This window comes from Canis lupus, chromosome 21 (genome assembly GCF_048164855.1).
Source record: "Canis lupus baileyi chromosome 21, mCanLup2.hap1, whole genome shotgun sequence".
NCBI lineage: Eukaryota > Metazoa > Chordata > Mammalia > Carnivora > Canidae > Canis > Canis lupus.
This window is the reverse complement of record NC_132858.1, coordinates 56,382,519-56,406,212: the sequence shown is the minus strand read 5'-3', so window position 1 is coordinate 56,406,212 and position 23,694 is coordinate 56,382,519. Positions and strand designations below refer to the sequence as shown.

General features: G+C 43.9%; 1 protein-coding gene across 5 annotated transcripts in view; it reads right to left on the bottom strand.

The window, feature by feature from the left end:
- Positions 1–349: 349 nt before the first annotated feature.
- Positions 350–23,694, bottom strand: part of SUN3 (Sad1 and UNC84 domain containing 3) — a 36,350-nt gene continuing 13,005 nt past the window's right edge. Inside the window, exons 6-10 of one of the 5 annotated variants that reach the window (XM_072791781.1) lie at positions 23,202–23,286; positions 20,455–20,570; positions 19,103–19,270; positions 15,097–15,189; positions 362–845 (exon numbers count right to left, since the gene is read on the bottom strand). In XM_072791781.1, the coding sequence (XP_072647882.1) occupies positions 561–845; positions 15,097–15,189; positions 19,103–19,270; positions 20,455–20,570; positions 23,202–23,286 (747 nt within the window). In that variant the 3' untranslated portion in view covers positions 362–560. Of the gene's footprint in view, positions 846–11,632; positions 11,789–13,722; positions 14,013–15,096; positions 15,190–19,102; positions 19,271–20,454; positions 20,571–23,201; positions 23,287–23,694 lie in introns of those variants that run through there. The other 4 variants (XM_072791784.1, XM_072791782.1, XM_072791783.1 and 1 more) reach the window with 4 other exon arrangements.

The following is a 23,694-nucleotide window of genomic DNA, read 5'->3' as shown; positions in this document are numbered from 1 at the left end:
CCCCCAGGGCGGCCCCGAGGTCTGGATCCTGGCTGGAGAGGCATCGGGGAGAAGAGAAGCGGCCGGCGCTTGGCAGGGACCCACTGCCACCCACGGGAATGTGGCCGAGCCGGACCTTCCAGCTCAGCTGACCCTCCGGCGGGACGGCACGGCACGAGGGAGCCCGGGTCGGCCAGGAGAACCCAGCTAGCCGCCCAGCGCCAGCACCAGAAATGATGGTGTTTCAACCGTTTCGGCGTCAGGACGACGCGGCCCGAGGATCAGATCGTGGCACGGCCACAGGCACACACACACCCCTAACCCAACAAACATCGGAATCCTCCGATTGTTGTCAGACAGCAGCCAGATGGTTACAGACACGACGCTGGGGTCCCCGGTAGGACACACGGAGGACGCTACAAACCACGGCTGCAGAGGTGCTGGAGGCCCGGGGATGTGCCTGTGGGTGCCGATGGGGAGCGCAGGGTGGCGGGAAGCACCTACAGAGGGGGGGCCCCTCCTGGGAAAGGACGTTGGGTCCCCGCGAAGGCTCCGGATGCTGACATCTGTCCTCCTCTCCTTCAGCTTCTGGTTTCCCCCCTATTTTGTTCTTCCTGATTCTCCTTCAGCCTCCACCCTGCATCCGAGCCACTGACCACACGGGCTTCTTTACGACATCGGGTCCCAAAAGGAGGCCGAGCTCTGGCTCCTGGGATCGGGAAGGACCATCGCCGAGGTTTATGCTGATCCCCCAAGCTCGTGCCTTCCTGGCTCTTCTCTCCTGCAGAACGAGGGGAGGCACGGGCCTTACAGGGAAGGAAGCCCACTCCCACTCGGGCGGGACCGTCCCTCGTGGAGGACGTCATCTGGGCCCAGGAGTGCAAGCGGGGCGATCAAGAACAGGTCACAGGTTAGACGTAGTCCGCTTTGAGGTTTGTCCTGAAGCGAGCACTCACCTTCGATGTCATGCTTTATTAGTTCATCCATCTATTATTTGTTAAAGATATTATTTTTATGTCCTCTCTACACCCAACATGGAGTTCAAACTCACAGTCCTGAGATCAAGGTCCCCCGACCAGGCTGGCAGGCACCCCAGGGCCATGTTTCTCATCTCTTTGCTGGCTCGCCTATCTCTGCACCCAACTGAGACATCGAGTCCATGACAGGGGAGCTTTAGCTACCTCCAAACCTAGAACGTTCTTGCTGTATCCCCATCCTAGAACGACCTTCGTCATTGAATAGCAATTTAAATAAATCGGCAGCCAAATGACTCCTGGTCAAGGAAATGGCCAACTTGTCACGTGTGTGGGCCCCGCTCCCTGGGCTCCCGGGGAGGCTCTGCTTTCTTTAACATCGATCGAGGTCCCAATGACTCCACTGCACCTCGACGCGGGGGCTCAGTTTCTGCCCTGACACAGGCAGCACGTCGGCTTCAATTACTACCTATCAATCAATCAAAGGGAGCCTGGCCGCTCGGTGTGGTTCGTAAGAACACGTGACTCTTGTTCTTGGGGCATAGAGTTCAAGCCCCATGTGGGTGTAGAGATTGCAGAAATATAAAATCTTAAAAAGAAAATCAATCAGTCGGTCTGGGGGAGACACAGCCCCGGATCCCACAGGGGCAGGGAGCCAGCTGACGGGTCTACGCACAGTATTAGAAGCAGCAGAGCACAAAGTCAGAACTTCCAGAAGTCTGCTAGAGTGGGGGACACGCCGGCCTTGACGGTGCTCGGGAGGTGAAGCGGGGGGCGGCCCCTGGAGCGACAGGGTGGGCTCAGGGTCCCCGGGGTCCCAAGGACGGTGGCGCCAACGGTCCCCAGGCCCAGGAGCGGGGACCCCGGCCGAGAGCCGCGGGACTAGGGCCAGCTGTCTGCCCTGTGTGGCCACAAACTGCAAACCCCTGTGCAGTCACGGGGCCACGTCCCTGGGCCGGGCCAGCAAAGGCCAGAAGTGGGAGGAGACCCTCTGGGCAGGAGGAGCAGGGGTCTCCCCAAGGGCAGCCCCTAAAACTTGGAGGTTTGAAACTCAGTCACTTGTCCGAGATCAAAAAACAAACAGAAGCTGGGCCGAGGGCAGGGTGAACGCAGGGTCTGCAGAAGTGGCGGAGGCCCAGGGCCGGGGGGCTCCACTGCGGAGGCCCCTGCAGACCGGGGGGCGGGATGCTCAGCCCCAGGCCCAGGGGACCCGGCGCCCCTGCCGCATCCCGCCCTCAGCGCCGAGGCTCGGGGGCAGCACAGCGCCGCCCGCGGGAGGCCAGACCCCGCCTCTGACCCGCAGGTGCATCGCCCCAGAGGCAGGTGCATCGCCCTAGAGGCAGGTGCATCGCCCCTGAGGCAGGTGCGCACCTGACCTCAGCGCCGCGGCCCCGCCCTCAGACCCCGCCCCGACCCCTCGCTGCTGCCAGGTGGACAGATCACAGAGGCCGCAGAGCTCCAGCTCCGCGGGGAGAGCGGGGTCGAGCTTCCTCTATACTTTGTGCTTGCTTTATTTTCATTTCTTCTTTTTTATTAATTGCTTGATTTTAATTTTATGTATATACCTTATATATTACTTTTGTTTACTTTGATTGTACGTTGATTTTCTTTCTTATTTTGGAATTTAGATTCTTTTAACAAGCAGGCCAAAACACACACAGGATCTAGTGGGGTTTTTTTTGGGGGGGGGAGGGGGCGGTTGCTGTTGTTGTTATTGTTGTTTTTCTTATTTTTTTCTTTTTCTTCCTTCTTTTTGGATAAAATAATGAGATGGAGAAATTCACCTCCAAAAAAACCTCCTGGTACTCACAGCTAGGAAGTTCATCAATACACATATATGTTGTCTGACTGGAGTTTAAAACAATGATTATAAAGACAGCAGCTGGGCTGGGAAAAGAGCACAGAAGAAAACTCGAGAATCCCTTACTGTAGAAATAAAATAACTAAAATCTAGTCAGGCCAACGTTAAAAATGCTTTAACTGAGATGCAGTCCCAAGTGGAAGCCTTAAAAACAAGAAAGGTTACGGACCACAGAGGCAGACTTAGGGAACTCAGCCACTTATTAAAACAATAACATCCATATCATAGAATACTCAGAAGATGAAGAGAGAGAAAAAGGGGCAGAAGTTTTACTTGAACAAATTATGTAAACTTCTCTAACCCGAGGAAGGACACAGACACTGAAACCGAGAGCACAGAGAACTCCCACTAAATTCAACAGAAGCCAACCATCGCCAAGGCACATCGTAGTCAAATTCACAAAATACAGACAAGGAAAAAATCCTGAAAGTGGCGGAGGCGGGGTTTGTGGGGGGAGGGAGTCCTTAACCTACAAGGGAGGATGAATCAAGTTTGCAGCAGATCTGTCCACAGACTTGGCAGCCCAGAAAGGAGTGGAAGGAAATATTCAATATACTGAATGGGAAAAGTATGCAGCCAAGAATTCTTTCTTCAGCAAGGCTGTCATTCAGGATGGAAGGAGAAATAAAGAGTTTCCCAGACAGGCAAAAAATAAAGGAGTTCATGACCCCTAAACCAGTCCGGCAAGGAATTTTAAGAGGGACTCTTCTAGTGGGGGGAAAAAAAGAGACCAAAAGCAACACAGACTAGAAAGGACCAAAGAACATCACCAGAAACACCAACTTTACTGGTAACACAAAGGCACTAAATTCATATCTGTTGGGGATCCCTGGGTGGCTCAGCAGTTTAGTGTCTGCCTTCAGCCCAGGGCATGATCCTGGGGTCCCAGGATCAAATCCCACATCAGGCTCCCTGTATGGAGCCTGCTTCTCCCTCTGCCTGTATCTCCCTCTCTCTCTCTTTCTGTCTCTCATGAATAAATAAATATTTTTGAAAAATTCATATCTTTCAATAATCACGCTGAATGTAGATAGACTAAATACTCCAATCAAAAGATATAGGGTATCAGAGTGGATTAAAAAACAAGATCCGGATGCCTGGGTGGCTCAGGGGTTTGAGCCTCTGCCTTCGACTCAGGGTGGGATCCTGGAATCTGGGATCGAGTCCCACATTGGGCTCCTTGTAAGGAGCCCGCTTCTCTCTCTGCCTAGGTTTCTCCTCTCCCTCTCTCTCTCTCATGAATAAATAAATAAAATCTTAAAAAAAAAAAAAACAACCAAGATCCATCTATATGCTGCCTACAGGACACTCACCTTAGACCTATAGCCACCAGCAGATCGAAAGTCAGGGGATGGAAAATCATCTATCATGCTAATTAATGGACATCAAAAAAAAGCTGGAGGACCCATACTTGTATCAGACAAACTAGATTTGAAACCAAACACTGGGGACACCTGGGGGCTCAGTGGTTGAGCATCTGCCTTTGGCTCAGGGTGTGATCCTGGGGTCCCAGGATCAAGTCCCACATTGGCCTCCCTGTGGGGAGCCTGCTTCTCCCTCTGCCTATGTTTCTGCCTCTGCTTCTCTCTGTGTATCTCTCATGAATAAATAAAATCTTTAAATTAAAAAAAGAAAGAATACTGTAAGAAGAGATGAAGAAGGGCATTATTTCATAATTTTTAAGTTTTATTATTTTTTTGTATATTTTTTATTGGAGTTAGATTTGCCAACATATATCATAACACCCAGTGTTCATCCCGTCAAGTGCCCACCTCAGTGCCTGTCATCCAGTCACCCCATGTCCCCATCCACCTACCCCTTGTTCATTTCCCAGAGTTAGGTGTCTCTCACGTTCTGTCACCCTCTCTAATATTTCCCACTCATTTTCTCTCCTTTCCCCTATAATCCCTTTCACCATTTTTTATATTTCTCAATTGAATGAGACCATATAATTATTGTTCCTCTCCGATTGACTTATTCACACAGCATAATACCCTCCAGTTCTACCAACGTTGAAGCAAATGGTGGGTATTTGTCATTTCTAATGGCTGAGGAATATTCCATTGTATACATAGACCACAGCTTCTCTATCCATCATCTTTCGATGGACAGAGGCTCTTTCCACAGTTTGGCTATTGTGGACATTGCTGCTGTGAACATCGGGGTGCAGGTGTCCCGGTGTTTCATTGCATCTGAATCTTTGGGGTAAATCCCCAACAGTACAATTGCTGGGTCGTCGGGCAGGTCAATTTTTAACTCTTTGAGGAACCTCCACACAGTTTTCCAGGGTGGCTGCACCAGTTCACATTCCCACCAACAGTGCAAGAGGGTTCCCTTTTCTCCACATCCTCTCCAACATTTGTGGTTTCCTGTCTTGTTAATTTTTGCCATTCTCACTGGTGTGAGGTGGGATCTCACTGTGGTTTGGATTTGTCTTTCCCTGATGGCAAGTGATGTGGAGCATTTTCTCATGTGCTTGTTGGCCATGTGTTGTCTTCTTTGGTGAAATTTCTGCATAAGATCCCTAGGAATAAATCTAACCAAAGAGGTAAAGGATCTATACCCCAAAAACTACAGAACACTTCTGAAAGAAATTGAGGAAGACACAAAGAGATGGAAAAATATTCCATGCTCATGGATTGGAAGAATTAATATTGTGAAAATGTCAATGTTACCCAGGGCAATTTACACATTCAGTGCAATCCCTATCAAAATACCATAGACTTTCTTCAGAGAGTTGGAACAAATCATCTTAAGATTTGTGTGGAATTCGAAAAGACCCTGAATAGCCAAGGGAATATTGAAAAAAAAAACCAGAGCCAGGGGCACCACAATGCCAGATTTCAGGTTGTCCTACAAAGCTGTGATCATCAAGACAGTGTGGTAGTGGCACAAAAACAGACACATAGATCAATGGAACAGAATAGAGAATCCAGAAATGGGCCCTCAACTCTATGGTCAACTAATATTCAACAAAGCAGGAAAGACTATCCACTGGAAAAAGGACAGTCTCTTCAATAAATGGTGCTGCGAAAATCGGACAGCCACGTGCAGAAGAATGAAACTAGACCACTCTCTTGCACCAGACACAAAGATAAACTCAAAATGGACGAAAGATCTAAATGTGAGATACGATTCCATCAAAATCCTAGAGAAGAACACAGGGAACACCCTTTTTGAACTTGGCCACAGCAACTTCTTGCAAGATACATCTATGAAGGCAAGAGAAACAAAAGCAAAAATGAACTACTGGGACTTAATCAAGATAAAAAGCTTCTGCACAGCAAAAGAAGCAGTCAACAAAACTAAAAGACAACCTACAGGATGGGAGAAGATACTTGTAAACGACATATCAGATAAAGGGCTGATAACCAAGATCTACAAAGAACTTATTAAACTTAACAGCAAAGAAACAAACAATCTGATCATGAAATGGGCAAAAGACATGAACATTATTTCATAATTAAGAAGACTCTCCATCAAGAAGATCAAACAATTGTAAATATTTATGCTGCCAACATGGGAGTACCTAAATATAGAAACCAATTAACAAACATACAGAAACTCACTGATAATAATACAATGACAAGGGATTTTAACACCCACTTATGGCAATGGACAGATCATCTACGCAGAAAATCAACAGGGGAACAATTGACACACGGGACCAGAGGGACTCAACAGTATATTCAGAACATTTCATCCTAAAGCAGCAGAATACACGTTCCTTTCGAGTGCACATGGGACATTCTCCAGAACAGATCACATCATGGGCCACAAATCAGCCCTCAACAGGTACAAGAAGATTGAGATCATACCATGTACATTTTCAGACCACAACACTATGAAACTTGAAGTCAACCGCAAGAAAAAATTTGGAAAGACCAAAAATATGTGGAGATTATGAAAATCCTATGTATGAATGGAGCAACCAGGAAATTAAAGAGGAAATTTTAAAAATATATAGAAACAAATGAAAATGAAAACATATTTGTCCAAACCTCTGGGATGCAGGAAAGGCAGTCCTAAGAGGGAAGTACATAGTGATACAGGCCTACCTCAAGAAACAAGAAGTCTCCAATACACAACCTAAGTCTACACCTAAAGGAGCTGGAAAAGGAACAGCAAACGAAGCCTAGAGCCTGCAGAAGAAGAGAAATAATAAAGAAGAGAGCAGAAATAAATAATACACAAACAACAACAAAACCATAGAATGGAATAATGAAACTAAGAGCTGGTTCTTAAATCTTTAAAAAAAATAAAATAAAGATGAGAAAGGACCCAAATAAAACCACAAATGAGAGAAGAGAAAGTAACAACCAACACCACAGAAATGCAAACAATTATAAGAGAACATTATGAAAAATTATATGCCAGCAACTTAGAACCTGGTAGAAATAGATCAATTCCTAAAATTGATAACATAGCAAAAAGGAAGAAATAAGAAACTTGAACAGATAGATAATCAGCAATAAAAAATCTCCCAACAAAGTCCAGGACCAGATGACCTTCCAGGGACAATTCCACCAGACATCTAAAGAAGACTTAATATCCATTCTTTTCAAATTATGCCCCCCCCCCAAAAAAAAAAGAAAAGGAAGGAAAACTTAAATTCCTTCTATGAGGCCAGCATTACCCTGATACCAAAACCAGATAAAGACCCCACTACAAAAAGAGAGAGAGAGAACTAAAGGCCAATATCCCTGATTAACAGATAAAAAAACTCTCAATAAAAAACTAGCACAGTGAATCCAACAATACATTAAATAAATCATTCACCATGATCAAGTGGGAGTTATTCCTGGTTTGCCAAGATGGTTCAATATTAACAAATCAATCACTGCAATACACCACATTATTAAAAGGATAAGAACCAAGTGATCATTTCAACAGATGCAGAAAAAGCACTGACAAAACACAACATTCAGTCATGGTGAAAACCCTCAACAGATTAAGTTTAGAGGATGTACCTCAACATAATAAAAACCTTAGATGAGAAACCCAGAATATCATCCTCAGTAGGAAAACACCAAGAACTTTTCCTCTACAGCCAGGGTCAAGACAGGGATGTCCACTCTCATCACTCTTATTCAACACAGTCCGGAAGTCCTAGCCACAGCAATCACACAACAAAAAGAAAGAAAAGGCATCCAGATCAGCTAGGAAGATGTCAAGCTGTCACTATTTGATGATGAATGATTTTCTGTATAGAAAACCCAAAAATCTCCATCAAAAATGGCTAAAACTGATAAATTCAGTAAAATCACAGGACACAAAGTGAACTTGCAGAAATTTGTTGCATTTCTATGCAACAATAATGAGGCAGCAGAAAGAAATTGAGGACTCAACCCCATTTATACTAGCACCAAAAGTAATAAGACAGATAGGATGAAGCCTAACCAAAGAGGTGAATGCCCTGTACTATAAATCCTATACAACACTGATGAAAGAAATTGAAGATGACACAAATAAAATAGGCATTTCATGCTCAAGGATTGGAAGAACAAATATTGTTAATAAGGCTATCTTAAAAGCAATCTACACATTTAATGCGATCCCCGTCAACATAGCAATAGCATTTTTCACAGAGCTGGAACAAATGATGCTAAAATCTCTATAGAACCATGAAAGATTGGAAATAGCCAAAGCAGTGTTGAAAAGATAACCAAAGCTGGGCATCACAATTTCAGACTTCCAGTTATATTACAGAGTTCTAGTGATCCAAAGACTATGGTGTGGGCACGAGAAGTAGACATGTAGATCAATAAACAGAATGGAAAACCGAAACAAGACACACACCTGTAACTCTATGCTCAATTAATCTTCAACAAAGCAGGAAAGAATATCCAACGGCAAAAAGACAGTCTCTTCAACAAACGGTGTTGGGAAAACTAGGCAGTCACATGCAAAAGAATGAAACTGGACCACTTTCTTACACCATATATGAAAAATAAATTCAAAATGGATTGAAGACCTAAATGTGAGACCTGAAACCATAAAAAGAAGAAAAGATAGGCAGCAATGCAGCAATGTCTTTGACATTGGCCATTGGATCTTCTTTCTAGATACGCCTCTGAGGCGAGGGAAACAAAAGCAAAAATAAACTATTGGGACTTCATCAAGTTGAAAACGTTTCGCACAATGGAGGAAACAACCAAAGCTAAGAGACAACATACAAAACAAGAGGAGATATTTGTAAATGACACATCCAATAAAGAGTTGACATCCAGGGGGGATCCCTCGGGGGCTCAGTGGTTTAGCGCCTGCCTTTAGCCCAGGGTGTGATCCTGGAGTCCCGGGATCGAGTCCCGCATCGGGCTCCTTGCATGGGGCCTGCTTCTCCCTCTGCCTGTGTCTCTGCCTCTCTCTCTCTCTCTGTGTATCTCATGAATAAATAAATAAAATCTTTTTAAAAAAAGAGTACCCAAAATACATAAAGCAAATATAAATCTCAGCATCCTAAACACAAATTATCCAACTGAAAATGGGCAGAACACATGAATGGTCTTTGTCTCTGACAAGACATCCAGATGGCCACCAGACACACGGAAAGTCACTCAGCATCACCCATCATCAGGGAAATGCAAACCCAAACCACAATGAGATGTCACCTGACAGCCGTCAGAATGGCTAAAATTAACAACACAAGAAACAACAGGTGTTGGTGAGGCTGGGGAGAAGGGGGAGCCCCCTTACACTCCTGGTGGGAATGCGAACAGGTGCAGCCACTGTGGGAAACAGTGTGGAGGGGCCTCAAGAAGTTAAAAATAGAGCTACCCTATGATTCCAAAATCGCACAGTGAGTTATTTACCCAAAGGATACAAAAGTACAGATTTGAGGGGCAGCCTGGGTGGCTCAGACGTTTAGTGCCGCCTTCAGCCCAGGGTATGATTCCGGGGTCCCAGGATCGAGTCCCACATCGGGCTCCCTGCATGGAGCCTGCTTCTCCCTCTGTCTGTGTCTCTGCCTCTTTCTCTCTGTGTGTCTCTCGTGAATAAATAAAATCTTAAAAACAAAACAAAACAAAAGTACAGATTGGAAGGGGGACCGCAGCACAATGTTTGTAGCAACATTATCAACAACAGCCAAACTGTGGGCACAGTCCAGATGTCCATCGGCAGATGAATGGGTAGAGAAGATGTGGTAAATATACACACTGCAACCTCACTCAGTCATCAGAAAAAAATGAAACGATGCCATTTACAACATAAAATGAATTATGCTAACTGAATTAAGTCAGTCAGAGAAAGATAAATACCATATGATCTCATTCATATGTGGATTTTAAGAAACAAAACTAACTGGCAAAGGGGGTGGGGTGCTGAGAGAAGCCAACCAAGAAACACACTCTTAACAGTAGAGAATAAACTAATAAATACCAGAGGAAGGCGGGGGGAGGGGGAAATGGGATATGAGTTGACGGAGGGCACCTGTGACAAGTACCAGGCGTTGTAGCCAAGGGTTGAATCACTATGTGGTACACCTGAAACTATATTATACTGTGTTAACAAACGGGAATTCAAGTAAAACTTTAAAATAACAATTGTTAGAATTGATGAAATGGGTGCACACAACAGATAAAAACAAATGAAACTGAAAATTCAAATAAACAGTATTTAGAGCCACAAATCTCCTCCTTATCCCAGCTCAGGAGATGCCTGCCATGGCTATTCTTATCCCAGCAGAAGCCTGGAGTTGGATTGTCTGCAGAGGCCTCTGAATGGATGGATGCCAAGCACGTATGCTACCCAAAACCTAAACAAAACACTTAAAACTAACCCATTGGAGATGAATCCCAGTGGCAGGCACATGACCAGATCCAAACTCTACCTGTATACCAGACAATAACCCTAACCCTAACCCAGTGCCAGGCACATGCCAAGACCTAAACTCAGACAATAACCCTAAGCCTTTAATACTAACCTTACCTTAAACCTAAACCTACACCTATCAAACCAAAAGCCAAACACAATCCCCAAGCCCCTAACACATACAACCGAACTCTAATGCCAACTCTAACCCTAACCATAAATCTAACCCCTATCCCTACCCGAACCCTAACGCTAATCAAAACCCTAAACCTAACGCAAACCCTAAACCCGAACCCTAATCATAACCCTAACTCTAACCCCAACCCGAACCCAAGCCCTAACTGGAACCTGAACCCTAACCCTACCCCAAAACCTACACAATATCTAACACTAACCCCAACCATACCCATATCCCTAAACCTACACGTACGACTACACTAGGCCCTACCCCTAAACCTGCTCCCCAGACCACTACTCACCCCAAAATCTCTGCATTCACCAACCTGGAAGCTCTTCAAACCCAACCTGTCGGATTTTTGCACAAGCTTCATTAAGTAAGCATGAGTGATGTAATCCTTGGCTTTGGGTGACTGACCTCAGCCTCCATCCCTTCCCTGGAAATTTAGGGTGGGGCTGAAAATGTGAAACCTCTAATCCTGGTTGGTTCCCTGGCAACCAAAGTGCTTTCCCAAGGTCGTCTCATTAGCACAACAAGAGACACCCTATGGCTCCCATCACTTAGTGAATTGCCAGGGCTTCAAGGAGCCCAGAGCCAGAAGGGGGAGGACATCTCACGTCCCACTATCTTTCTTCTTATAAATCACTATGGTAGAGAGGTACTTCTGTTGATTCTCTTACTTTCAAAGGTTTCCTGGCTTCCTACCAAGTTTCTATTTCCACAGGAACTTTAGAATCAGTTGGTTCAAAACACAGCTCTTTTGGTTTGCTAGGTATATATGTGTTTTAATCTTTTAAAAAACTTTCTAAAACTGAAAATATCAAATACGGATACTAAATCTAGGCAGAATAGTGTAAGTGAACCCTCGTGGACCAGCACCAAACGTCAATGACCATGTCACGGCCAGTCTGTTTCATCAATCCATCAATACTTGTCCTCTTCACATATAATTTTGAGACATATGGCAAATATATTGTATTTCACCTGTAAGTAAAAACTTAAATACATAAATATAAATATAAAATATGTAAGTGTATATTATATAAATGCATAAGTCTAAATATACAAATCTAAGCAATAAGAATACACAGTCACCTATTGAGTTTAGCAATAAATCCAAATAAGATCCCATCATCATCTCATAAATACAATTTTTTTCCCACTGTTCCACTGAGATCAGATTGATTATATAGATTAACTTAGGGAGATTTGACATCTCAATAGTGGAGGTCTCATATCCTCAGATCAGATAGGTTTTTTCATTTACTGGAGATTTAGTGATCCATCGATGTTTGGGGGTTTCTTTGTGATGGACTCCCTTTATCCCAGGTTCTAGGTACCCAGGGTCAACTGTGGTCCTGAAGTAGGTGATCCCCCTTCTGATGTGCTGTCAGGAGGTCAGTACAGTCTAACCCTAGGTCACAAGCCTGCAAAACTCACCTTTCATCCCCTCACGTGGGCTTCTCATCCTCTCAATCATTCCAGGAAGGATGATGTGTGAGGGAGACCACATTCACATAGTTTTATTACCATATATTATTACACTTATTCTATGTTATTGTTAGTTATTACTGTTGATCTATTACTGTTTTAATTTATAAATTAAACTTTATCATATGTATGTGTATAGAGGGGAAAATATAATATATATAGGGCTCAGGACTATCCACAGATTCAGGCACGCACTGAGGGCCCAAGAACATGTCCCCCAAGGAGAATCGGGACTACTGTACAGGTAACTGTACAGTCCCGATTTATTATTTTTTTTAAATATTTTTTTAAATTTTTTTTATTTATTTATGATAGTCACAGAGAGAGAGAGAGGCAGAGACACAGGCAGAGGGAGAAGCAGGCTCCATGCACCGGGAGCCCGATGTGGGATTCGATCCCGGGTCTCCAAGATCGCGCCCTGGGCCAAAGGCAGGCACCAAACCGCTGCGCCACCCAGGGATCCCCCGATTTTTTTTTTTTTTTAAAGATTTTTTTTTTTTTTTTTTTTCTTTTTTAAAGATTTATTTACTTATTTCAGGGCAGGCCCGGTGGCGCAGCGGTTTAGCGCCGCCTGCAGCCTGGGGTATGATCCTGGAGATCCAGGATCGAGTCCCACATGGGCTCCTTGCATGGAGCCTGCTTCTCCCTCTGCCTGTGTCTGTGTCTGTGTCTCTGTCTCTCTCTCCCTCTGTGTGTCTCTCATGAGTAAATAAATAAAATCTTAAAAAAAAAACTTTAAAAAAAAATAAAGATTTATTTACTTATTTCAGAGAAAGAGAGAGAGAGGGAGGGGGAGGGATGGAAGGAGAGAGAATCTCAAGCAGACTCCCCGCTGAGCATGGAGCCTGATGGAAGGCTTGATACCATGACCCTGAGATCATACCTGAGCCGAAATCAAAAGTCAGACATTTAACCAACTGAGCCTCTCAGAGGCCCCTTATTATTTTTTGAAATCTTTGTTACAGCTTTTGTAAATTGTATCCTCTAACTGGTTGTTGTTTGTATTTATGAATGAAGTCAATTTCCATATCATAATTTTGTACACTAATTTCCTGTGGTTTCTCCTTGTTTGTGACCTATTCCTCCATTGATTTTACTGCATGTCAAGAAATTCACCAAGCCGTCTGCAAGTCACATGGTCAGATTCCTCTCTGATTTTTACCTCTAATTTCTTAGGCTAACCTGCTTGCATTGATGGGTGCCTGCAGTCACTGCTAGATCACTGTTACGTATACGTATATGGCACGACAGTAGTGGTGGGCATCCGTGCCATCCATGCCTGGTACAGTTAGGGTTGCATGAGTAATGAAGGCAGAGATGCTAGCCTGAGAGACTGTAGAGTAATACCAGCTTCTTCCAAATGCTTTCTTTTTAGTGCTTTCACCTGATTCATCCTCAAAAGCTAAAGTACCACAAGAACATTGCACTTATTCTATTTTTTACTAGTAAAACTCATTCACATTTTATTGGTAGGTATGAACCACTTTGAGTTTTCCCTCCCACTCCCGTTTCAATTCCTATGGGTGCGATGAACCTAAAGGATTAAGAACAGTCCCATATTCTGGACCTGTGGTCACGGCCGTCTGCTGGGGGTCCTCTAGGGGTATTCTCCTGGGGTGCCATGGACTCTGAATCTATATAAACACGTGTATTTCGGGTGTCCCCAGTTGCTGAGGATTTTCAGTTTTACACATAATAAGGATTCAAAAACATCATGCTGAAAATAAAGAGAAGATACAAATGAATGCCTTATACAGAAATCCCTCTCAAAGAATCCCAAGGTGGGTACCTGGGGGGCTCAGTGGTTGGGCATCTTCCTTCAGCTCAGGGCATGACCCTGGGGTCTCAGGATTGAGTCCTACATCGGGCTCCCCCAGAGGGAGCCTGCTTCTCCCTCTGCCTGTGTCTCTGCCTCTTTCTCTCTGTATCTCATGAATAAATAAATAAATAAAATCTTAAAAAAAAAAAAAACAGTCTAATGGATGGGAAAATAAGCCTGTAAGTACAGGGCTCGTAAGAAGGACGATAGCGAGGTGGGAGAAAATGTGGCGATCTGGACACTAAGTGCTCCCCCCCCAACTCCCCCGCCCTACAGCGCTCCTAGGTGGGAGTGAGAGAGGAATGGATGAATAATCATGTATGAAACTCTATGGGTTCATTAGGTTCATTCATTTCTAACACATATATTGTTTTCAGCTTGGATTATCTCAGCATATTATACAGAACACACTTATTTTTACCTGGTAAGCAATGCCTTCTAAATCTTCCTGTGGCTAATGACAAATAATGAAAACATGTTTCATATACTGTAATGGCTTTCAGGGATTTTGATGTTAACAGGTGGTATTTTTGCCCCTCATTTTCTCTTCCTCACACTCCCCAATGTCAGGAAGAGGGTTTTTACTCATATTGTCTGATATTTATTTTCTCTTCCTGAGTTCCTGTCTGCCTCAACCATCTCCATGGGAAGTGACATAGAGACACCAAACCCAATAGTATCAAGGGAGCCCAACAGGTAAGAGAAGGACTGAGAAAATAAATATAGTAAAACAAAACAAAACAAAAACATGATAGCAAATGAGGAAGAATCTGGCTTAGAACCCACTCTGGTATTTGCCTGTTTTTTTCGGCATTAAAATCCATGCAGCACGTGGAGCTAAAATTGAACTTTAGCCAAGCCTTCCTTAGCTTGCAATTTTGTCATAATCATCCTGACACAACACTTTGCATCCACAACACCCAAGGACCCCTCCCGGGAATGGACTTCCTTACACCTTGTGTATTCCCAGGGCTCTCATTACCTGGAGCTCGAATGTCTGAACAGTGCTTCCTGTTTTGTTATATACGAACTGACCTAGGAAAATCTCTTCTCCCTCACACTGTTTCGAGATGCCCTGCAAAGGAAAGCAACAGACAAGGGGGTTCTCATGAGTGCATGCTTGGTTCAATAAACAGAGCCTGGCGTCTGTCCAGGTAGCAACAGTTCACAAGACATCTTTGGGTGTCCACCAGGGCCATGGTGCTGTGCCAGGTGCTGGTGCTGCCCTGACACCCAACAGGTGTTTAACTCAGGGGCTTGTGAGGTGAGAAGAGGCTGACCACAGGTCTGACTATAGATAGACAATAGGTAGATAGATTGATCAATTGACCGATGGATGATAGATACGTAGATGATAGTTACAAAGGTAGAGATAGATGATAGATAGATGATAGATAGATGATAGATAGATAGATAGATAGATAGATATAGATGATAGATAAGACAGGGAACTATAGGAAATCCCAATATTCACTCTGGCTTAATGACGGAATTTGCAGTTGGCATACCTTGAATTAAATAAACACTAAATGAGTAGCGCCAAGGTAGCTCAGTTGGTTAAGCGGCCGACTCTTGTTTTTGGATCAGGTCGTGATCTCAGGGTCATGCTCTGCACTCTGCATGGAGTCTGCTTGTTCCTCTCCCCCACTGCCCCCACCCTACTCTCTTTCTCTCTCTCTCAAATAAATAAGTAAATAAAATCTTTAAAAAACATACACGCATAAGGAGCACCTGGGTGGCTCAGTGGTTGAGCATCTACCTTCAGCTCAGGTCATGATCCTGGGGTCTTGGGATGGAGTCCCACACTGGGCTCCTCACAGAGAGCCTGCTTCTCCCTCTGCCCCTCCCCACTGCTTGTGCTCGCTTGCTGTCTCTCTCTCTCTCTCTCCAACAAATGGGTAAATAAAATATTTAAAAAGAGAGACAGAGAAATGATGAGAAGTGAATTTCATTGCCTGAAGGGTCACCCATAATTCCTCTGTAATGAGCACCTGGGTGTGCCTCTCTGAGAGAGGGTTCCAGCTACTCAAATCCAACCCGTGTCAGCTGCAGGTGTCATCAGACACCTACTGGGGAGAGCATCAGGCTCGCATCGAAGGGCAGTGGTTTCCTTTCTGTCTTATAACCCAGAATCATGACACCTACAAGTGTTCAAAGGGTGCACAAAGCAGGGTGGGCACCCACGTTTTAACTCCAAGCCTCCCATCCAGATAGGGCCAGCAAGGAGTTGAAGAAAGGCATAAAGCAACAGGGAACACCTAAGATGAAGTCTGGAGATAGCCGATGGGTGGGTGGACTGCCCTGGCTGGAGGGGGACCAGTAGCATGTCTACACCTGCCATCACAAGTTCCCAGAATGGGCAGAGGCAGGGCCAAGGCAGGAGGCCAGGCACGGAGTTGCAGGGACAGGTGCATGAACCTATTCTCCCCATGGATGGTGGCAAAGCTGCAATCTCCTGAGCACAAGGTTGCAGAATTCCTCAAGGGTCAACCTGCCCCGTATCATACTCTGGGGCTCCAGAAGAAACAGTCCAAATAGAACATCCACCCAAGTGCCTCACTGTCAGTAGCCAGCACCTTGCGTGCGGAGCTTTCAGCTGACTTTTTACCCTTTGGCTCCTAAATGCAACAGAAAAGCATCATCAGCCAGGAGAGAAAAGCAGTTTTCAACAAATAGAAAAAGTGATATTTGGGGATAAAGACACGAGAGAGAGCAGAAGATAAATGCAACACGACTAATTAATATCCACTAATATCTTCTGAAGCTTAAGAGAAGATATTGCATCCATGAAGGAAGAAACTTAGACCCTAAAGAAAGGAGTTATTTACAGAAAAAAAAGGTCTAAGAATAATCACAACAGTGGAAATGAAAAATTCAACATATGGGTTAAGATAGAATTTGATAAAAATCTTTTAGAAGGTGGAGCAAAAAACAAAGAAGGGAAATTAGAAAAGATTTTTTACATAATAGGTTAGGTGATTAAGTCAAATCCCCGGATGCGGATGTGAAGTTCGGGTCAGATCTGAGCCGAGGGGCAGAGTGGCGCAGAGCGACATCTTTAAAAAATAAAAAAATAAAGAATAAACTTGGAAAGTGCCTGACATGAAGGAACATGATGGCAGGATTTTTACCGTTCTGAAAAAGAGGGGTGGGGATTGCTCTGTGATAGGAAAATAGAAAAGTAAGCAAATGAAATTAAAATGAGGCATTTGTTTTTTTTGTTTTGTTTTGTTTTTTGTTTTTTTAAATTTTATTTATTTATGATAGTCACAGAGAGAGAGAGAGAGAGAGAGAGGCAGAGACACAGGCAGAGGGAGAAGCAGGCTCCATGCACCGGGAGCCCGACGTGGGATTCGATCCTGGGTCTCCAGGATCACACCCTGGGCCAAAGGCAGGCGCTAAACCGCTGCGCCACCCAGGGATCCCAAAATGAGGCATTTGTTATCCTCAGGAACATCGGAAATCATACACAAAGAAAACAGTATTTCAATGAACTCTATGATCCGGTGAGAACAGCACCACTCACACTGTAAGTGGAAACGTCGCATATTGATTCAAAGGAAGATGCGGCATCTACCAGGGTCCCCACCCTGAAACGCAGATTTATCGCGTGACCCAGTAATTCCCCCTCCAGGTTCAGACCCGAGAGAAAGGAACACCAGTGTCCACACTAAGACAAATGCTCTCAGGGCACTATTCATAATAGTCAAAACGGGGGAAACAATTCAAATGCCCTTCCGCTGATGAGTGGATGGATAAAACATGTTTAGCCACACAACGAATTATTATTCAGCAATTTATTTATTGTTATTTTTTCAATGTTTAAAATATTTTTTCAAGATTTATTTATTTATTTGAGAGAATGAGAGACAGAGACAGGGAGGGAGAGGCAGAGTCTTAAGCAGACGTCGCATTGCACACAGAGCCCTGCACCCAGCTCCATCCCAGAACCCTGTGATTGTGACTGAGCTGAAACCAAGAACGGACGCTCACCAGACTGGGCCACCCAGATGCTCCTATTATTCAGCAATTTAAAAAATGAAGTAGTGACATGTTATATAACATAGGTGAACCCCAACAACATGATGCTAAATGGAAAGAGCCGCTCACAGCGGACCACATATTATACAATTCCACCTATACTGAAATGTCCAGAGTAGGTGACTTTGCAGAGACAAAGCACGTCAGTGGTGCCAGGGGTTGGAGATGACAGCTGACAACGAAGGAGTGCAAGTCTTCCTTTGGAAGTAATAAAAATGTTCTAACGTTGATTGTGGTGATGGATACACAAGTCTGTGAATATACTAAAAGCCGCAGAAGTGAACACTTTAAGGAAGTGAACTGCTGATGTGTGAATGGCATCTCAGTAAATTTGTTTTTTAAAGAAAAGACAGACCCCAAAATTGGGAGGAGAATGAGAATGAGAGCTGTAGAAGAGGACTAATCTTCATTTTTCATCAGAGGAAGTCAGTGGATTATAATCGAAACTGAAAAATCAAGAAATAAAAGTAGGGGCACCTGACTGGTAGAGCATGTGACTCTCGATTTTGGGGTGGTGAGTTCAAGCCCCATGTTAGGCATGGAGATGACTTTTAAAAAAAGAAGTAATGGTAAAAGCAAATATGAAGGCAAGTACCCATATGAGCAGCTAAAACTATGGCAAGTAGAAGTTTCCAGAGAAGCTGGGGTGTAAACCCTGGCACAAGAAAAAAAAAAGTCTCATTATCGGCATATGAGAATGTTGATTTTTTAATTGTATGCATATAGCTTCGATAAAAGTAAAAAAAAAAAAAAAAGAGTAAGAGAAATTATCTGGTCCAACCCTCTCTCTTTGTAGATGGCAAAGCTGAGGTTCTGGAAGGAAATAACCTTCTCAGAGTGACAAACATGGTTAGCCACATGGTTCAGGTGACATCTCAGCGTGTGATTCCTAACCAACCCCCTCCTAGCACAACCCACTCTGAACACGGATTTCGAGTGCCTCTCACATAGACAGAAAATTCCTTGGGTGCGCTGGAGATGTTCCCTGAGGGAGACACCTTCTCTGAGATGTGCTCCATGGTAACGGCGGTTGGCACGATCTTCCTGGCAAGCTTGATCAGGGCGTGACCCTGGGAACCTGGGAAGGCCCAGCACTTCCCAGGGTGGACGTCCGGCTGGAAAGGAAACACCAGGTTAATCTCTTATCTTGTATAAATCCACGCTGCACCATTGGTCAGCAAATCACTACTGACCGCAGATCTCGCTTATGCCTATGGTATGAAGGAAAACTGCCCAAATATCCAGGGGTTTGGTTGTTTTCCCAGGGCACATTGTGCTTCTATCACTCAAAGCCCTTTATTATAGGATTATCTATAATATGATTGCATAATTTATTTATTATGTATTTTCTTTTATTACTCTAACTAGTCTGTATGTCTAGAAGGCAGCCAGTTGGCATGAGTGGTGATGGCGTCCCAGTGGCAAAGACAGTGATAGAGGTGATGGTGGTGGTGGTGGTGGTGGTGGTGGTAAGGAAGAAAAAATGTACCATTTTCTAGATCCAGAGTCTGGAATGAAATCTGTACAATTGCTCCTGGAGGTATTCCTACCTTGGAAACTGACTCCAGGTTTGTAGATTGTAGTTAAGATCGAGTGCTACCAGCTGTTGATGTCTCCCTAGAGCCTTCTAAGTTGAACTCAGATGTTTTCACGGGAATCTTACTTGGAAATTTATCCTGTTATACTTGGACTCTGTAAGAATGTGTAGCCCGAACAGCGTGCAGCAGTGCCTGCACCGAGGGGCATGTACCTTGAGATAACATTTGTTAGAAGACTGAAGTTTTCAACAAAAAAAGGGCGGCCACAGAATCAACTCAAGGAGAAGATATAGAACGCAAGCATTCTATTTAAGTAGTAAATCATCTAGTTTACTGACTTTAAAATAATAAAAACAATTACAAATTAATCAATCATAGATTACTGCTTATAAAATAAGAAATAATTTCTATAGTTTGATGACTATTAAAACGCAAGTAGGGGGTGCCTGGGTGGCTCAGTCGGTTAAAAATCTGACTCTTGATTTCGGCTCAGGTCTCAGGGTTGTGAGATCGAGTCCCACATCGGGCCCCATGCTCAGCGGGGAGTCTGCTGGAGATTATCTCCCCCTCTCCCTCTGCCCTCCTCCCTGCCCCCACTGTCTCTAAAAAAATAATAAAAAATAAAATAAAATGCAAAGACATGGTTTCAGGTTCTGTGACAAGTTCAGATTGGTCTCCATTTTGGGTGTTAATATTTTCATGACACTTAACAGGAACAAAATCTTCAAGTATAAATAGATTCCTCTGGGTCTAACTTTTACCTGGAGGATAATATCTGGAGGCATCTCATAAGTTAAGAACCCAATCCCATGCCAGTAAAGTTTTGCTTTATTATTTTTGTAACTTTCTGAGGTCTCGGCTTCCACAATAGAGGCCCCTAAAAAGATAAAATAACTTTCAAAATTGAGAATTACACGTCTCCAAAAACATCAGTTATACATTTTTTTATAAATTTATTTTTTATTGGTGTTCAATTTGCCAACATATAAAATTATACCCAGTGTTCATCCCGTCAAGTGCCCCCCTCAGTGCCCGTCACCCAGTCAACTTCAGTTATATTTTCATAGCGTTGTTAGAAAAGTATTCCCAGGCAAATTGCAAGTAAGGTGAAGTTCACACTGGGGAACTGGTAGGGAAAGTATGGCTTCCCGCTCTCATTACCACTGAGATTTTGTCTCTTTGAGAAAACCATGCTTGTTCCTTGTGGTTTCACAACATTTCTGAAACTGGTATTGATTCAGTTCTGAACTGAACAATTGATTCAGAGGTGGAAATTTTATGTGTATTGTGTTTATTACCTAACCAGACTTACAGACCCCCATATTTTAACAGCTCATGTGATGAGACTATTATGTCAGCCCAACCTACTTAAAAGCAAAAAAAAAAAAAAAAAAAAAAAGCATAAAAAACAATGTCAACAGTGCCTGGGTGGCTCAGTCATATAAGCAGGCAATTCTTGGTTTTGGCTCAGGTCATGGTTTTGGCTCTGCTTTTTATATTTGTCCAAATTTTTCAGTTGTATGTAATCAGTGAGGGGAGAAGCTGGCATGGGCTCTCTTCACGTTGGTCCAACCAGAAGCTGGCAATGCACTTCATGCTCACATTTACTAAGAAACCATAACATGTTCTGCTCGTCCTTGTTCTACATGGACTATTGCTGGATTTGCATTTGTCATCGTGAATTTTTTGAAATGGAAGCTATAAATGCATTCAATAAAGAGGAGGAGGGATCCCTGGGGGGCTCAGCAGTTTAGGGCCTGCCTTTGGCCCAGGGTGTGATCCTGGAGTTCCAGGATCGAGTTCCGCGTCGGGCTCCCTGCATGGAGCGTGCTTCTCCCTCTGCCTGTGTCTCTGCCTCTGTCTCTCTCTCATTCTGTGCCTCTCATAAATAAAAAAAATAAAATCTTTAAAAATAAAAAAATAAAGAAGAGGAAAGAGGAAAGAAAGCATAAAAAGGGTGTATCTAAATGCCAGTATTAAAAAAAAAGGGGGGGATTCTCTGTCTGGTTCATCTCCCCATGTCTTTTTTTGTTTGTTTGTTAAGATTTTATTTATTTATTCATGAGAGACACAGAGAGAGAGAGGCAGAGACACAGGCAGAGGGAGAAGCAAGCTCCATGCAGGGAGCCCGACATGGGACCCCATCCCCCGTCTCCAGGATCATACCCCGGGCCAAAGGCAGCGCTAAAATGCTAAGCCACCGGGGCTGCCCCCCCCCCTTTTTTTGTTTTATTTCTTTATTTGAGAGAGAGAGCATGAGCAGGAAGGGCAGAGGGAGAGGGAGAGAGAATCTCAAGCAGACTCCATGCTGAACACAGAGCCCAACATGGGCTGGATCCCAGGACCCTGAGGTCACGATCTGAGCTGAAACCAGGAGTCGGATGCTTAACTGACTGTGCCACCCAGGTGCCTCTCACCTCCTCAAGTCTTATTTCAGTGCTAATTCTCCCCATGCTTCAGGAAATTCGGATGCAGGCAGGTCTATTCACTTGCTCTGCCTCTCTCAACCCATGTGCATGCACACGTGCACACACACAACTGAATAATCATTCTAGTCCAAATGCTCTCGATTTTACACAGGGCACAACTTTATTGTCCCAGTATAAATCTGGCTTTGTCGATTGGTAAAAATCAGCGTTACTGCATTTGTTTTATATTTTCCCCCTCTTGCTCACTGAGCACATGTCATGTACGGACTATCACAGGCAGATAGGGAATATTAAGGTTAACATTTCTTAGTGTAAGCACTTAAGAATTAAGTTCAATTGGAAAACTTTAAGAATAGTCTTTTAACATTATCATTTAATCACTGATAATACATTTAGATTAGCCATTAGCAGTCATTTTAGAATATAAAATATAAAATGTTCTAACTTTTGTATCGCTTGTCCTATTTTCTGCATTCCCAACCTCATTGTGGCATGACAGCTTCCTTTGTGGTCCTTTTTTTTTCTTTTTTTAAAGCATTTATTGATTTATTTGAGAGAGAGTGGTGAGAACGAGCAGGGGAGGAGCAGAGGGAGAGGGAGAAGCAGGCTCCCCGATGCAAGCTGGATCTTGGGACCCTGAGAACATGACCTGAGCTAAAAGCAGACACTTCACCCACCGAGACACCCAGGGGCCCCCCTTTGTGGTCCTTTCAATGCATGGTAATGAAGATGCCCAGTTTTGCTTCTTCCAAGATTTGCACCCTGACAACAATTAACTACAAACATTTCTATTCTCTTCCTCATTGTCTAGATTTGTGAATTTTGGCTTCTTCTCAAGTTATTGAATACATGAGTATGTTTTCTTAATAAAAAAATAGAGAGGGGGCACGTGGCTGGCTCAGTTGGTAAAGCATGCAACTCTTGATCTCGGGGTTGTGACTTTGAGCCCCACGTTGGGTGTAGAGATGACTTAACAATAAAAAATAAAAAATCTTTTAAAAAAATAAAAAATATATAAAATAAAATCATATGGAGAATCAGGACACTTTGGAAGCATTAACTCTTCAGCTTTTACTCACCTGCTGATTTAAGCGCATAGTCGGCCATCTGGACTTGGTCCTCTCTCAACTTTTTAAGGACATAATTTACCAAGTTTGACATTTCCTGTACAAGTATTAGAAAGAGTTTTCAGTTAACAATTTTGGCCAACTGCATGAGTTTTGACAATTTGTTGATGTGGACCTAAGTGTCATAATCTGCAAAAATACCAGCAGTGAACATTTAGGGAGCTGTACAGAGCCAGCCACGGCACACAGATTTCCAATGCCCTCCATAGCTCTGTGGGATTGCTGCTCCCCGGGCAGCTGAGGTGTGTCCAGACACCCCCAAGTTGGGGCATGGTGGACCCAAGGCCTCTTTAGAATCCCTAACAAGCCCCGTCAGGCTCTGCAGTGAGGAGATCACATGAGGTTGTGTGTGCCACCTGCTGGGCACTCCCCTTCATTCTTGCCTAAAGACTTAATCGTTCTGTAGGTATTTGGGAATCGGGCAGTTTACATGGAGTTCATGCTT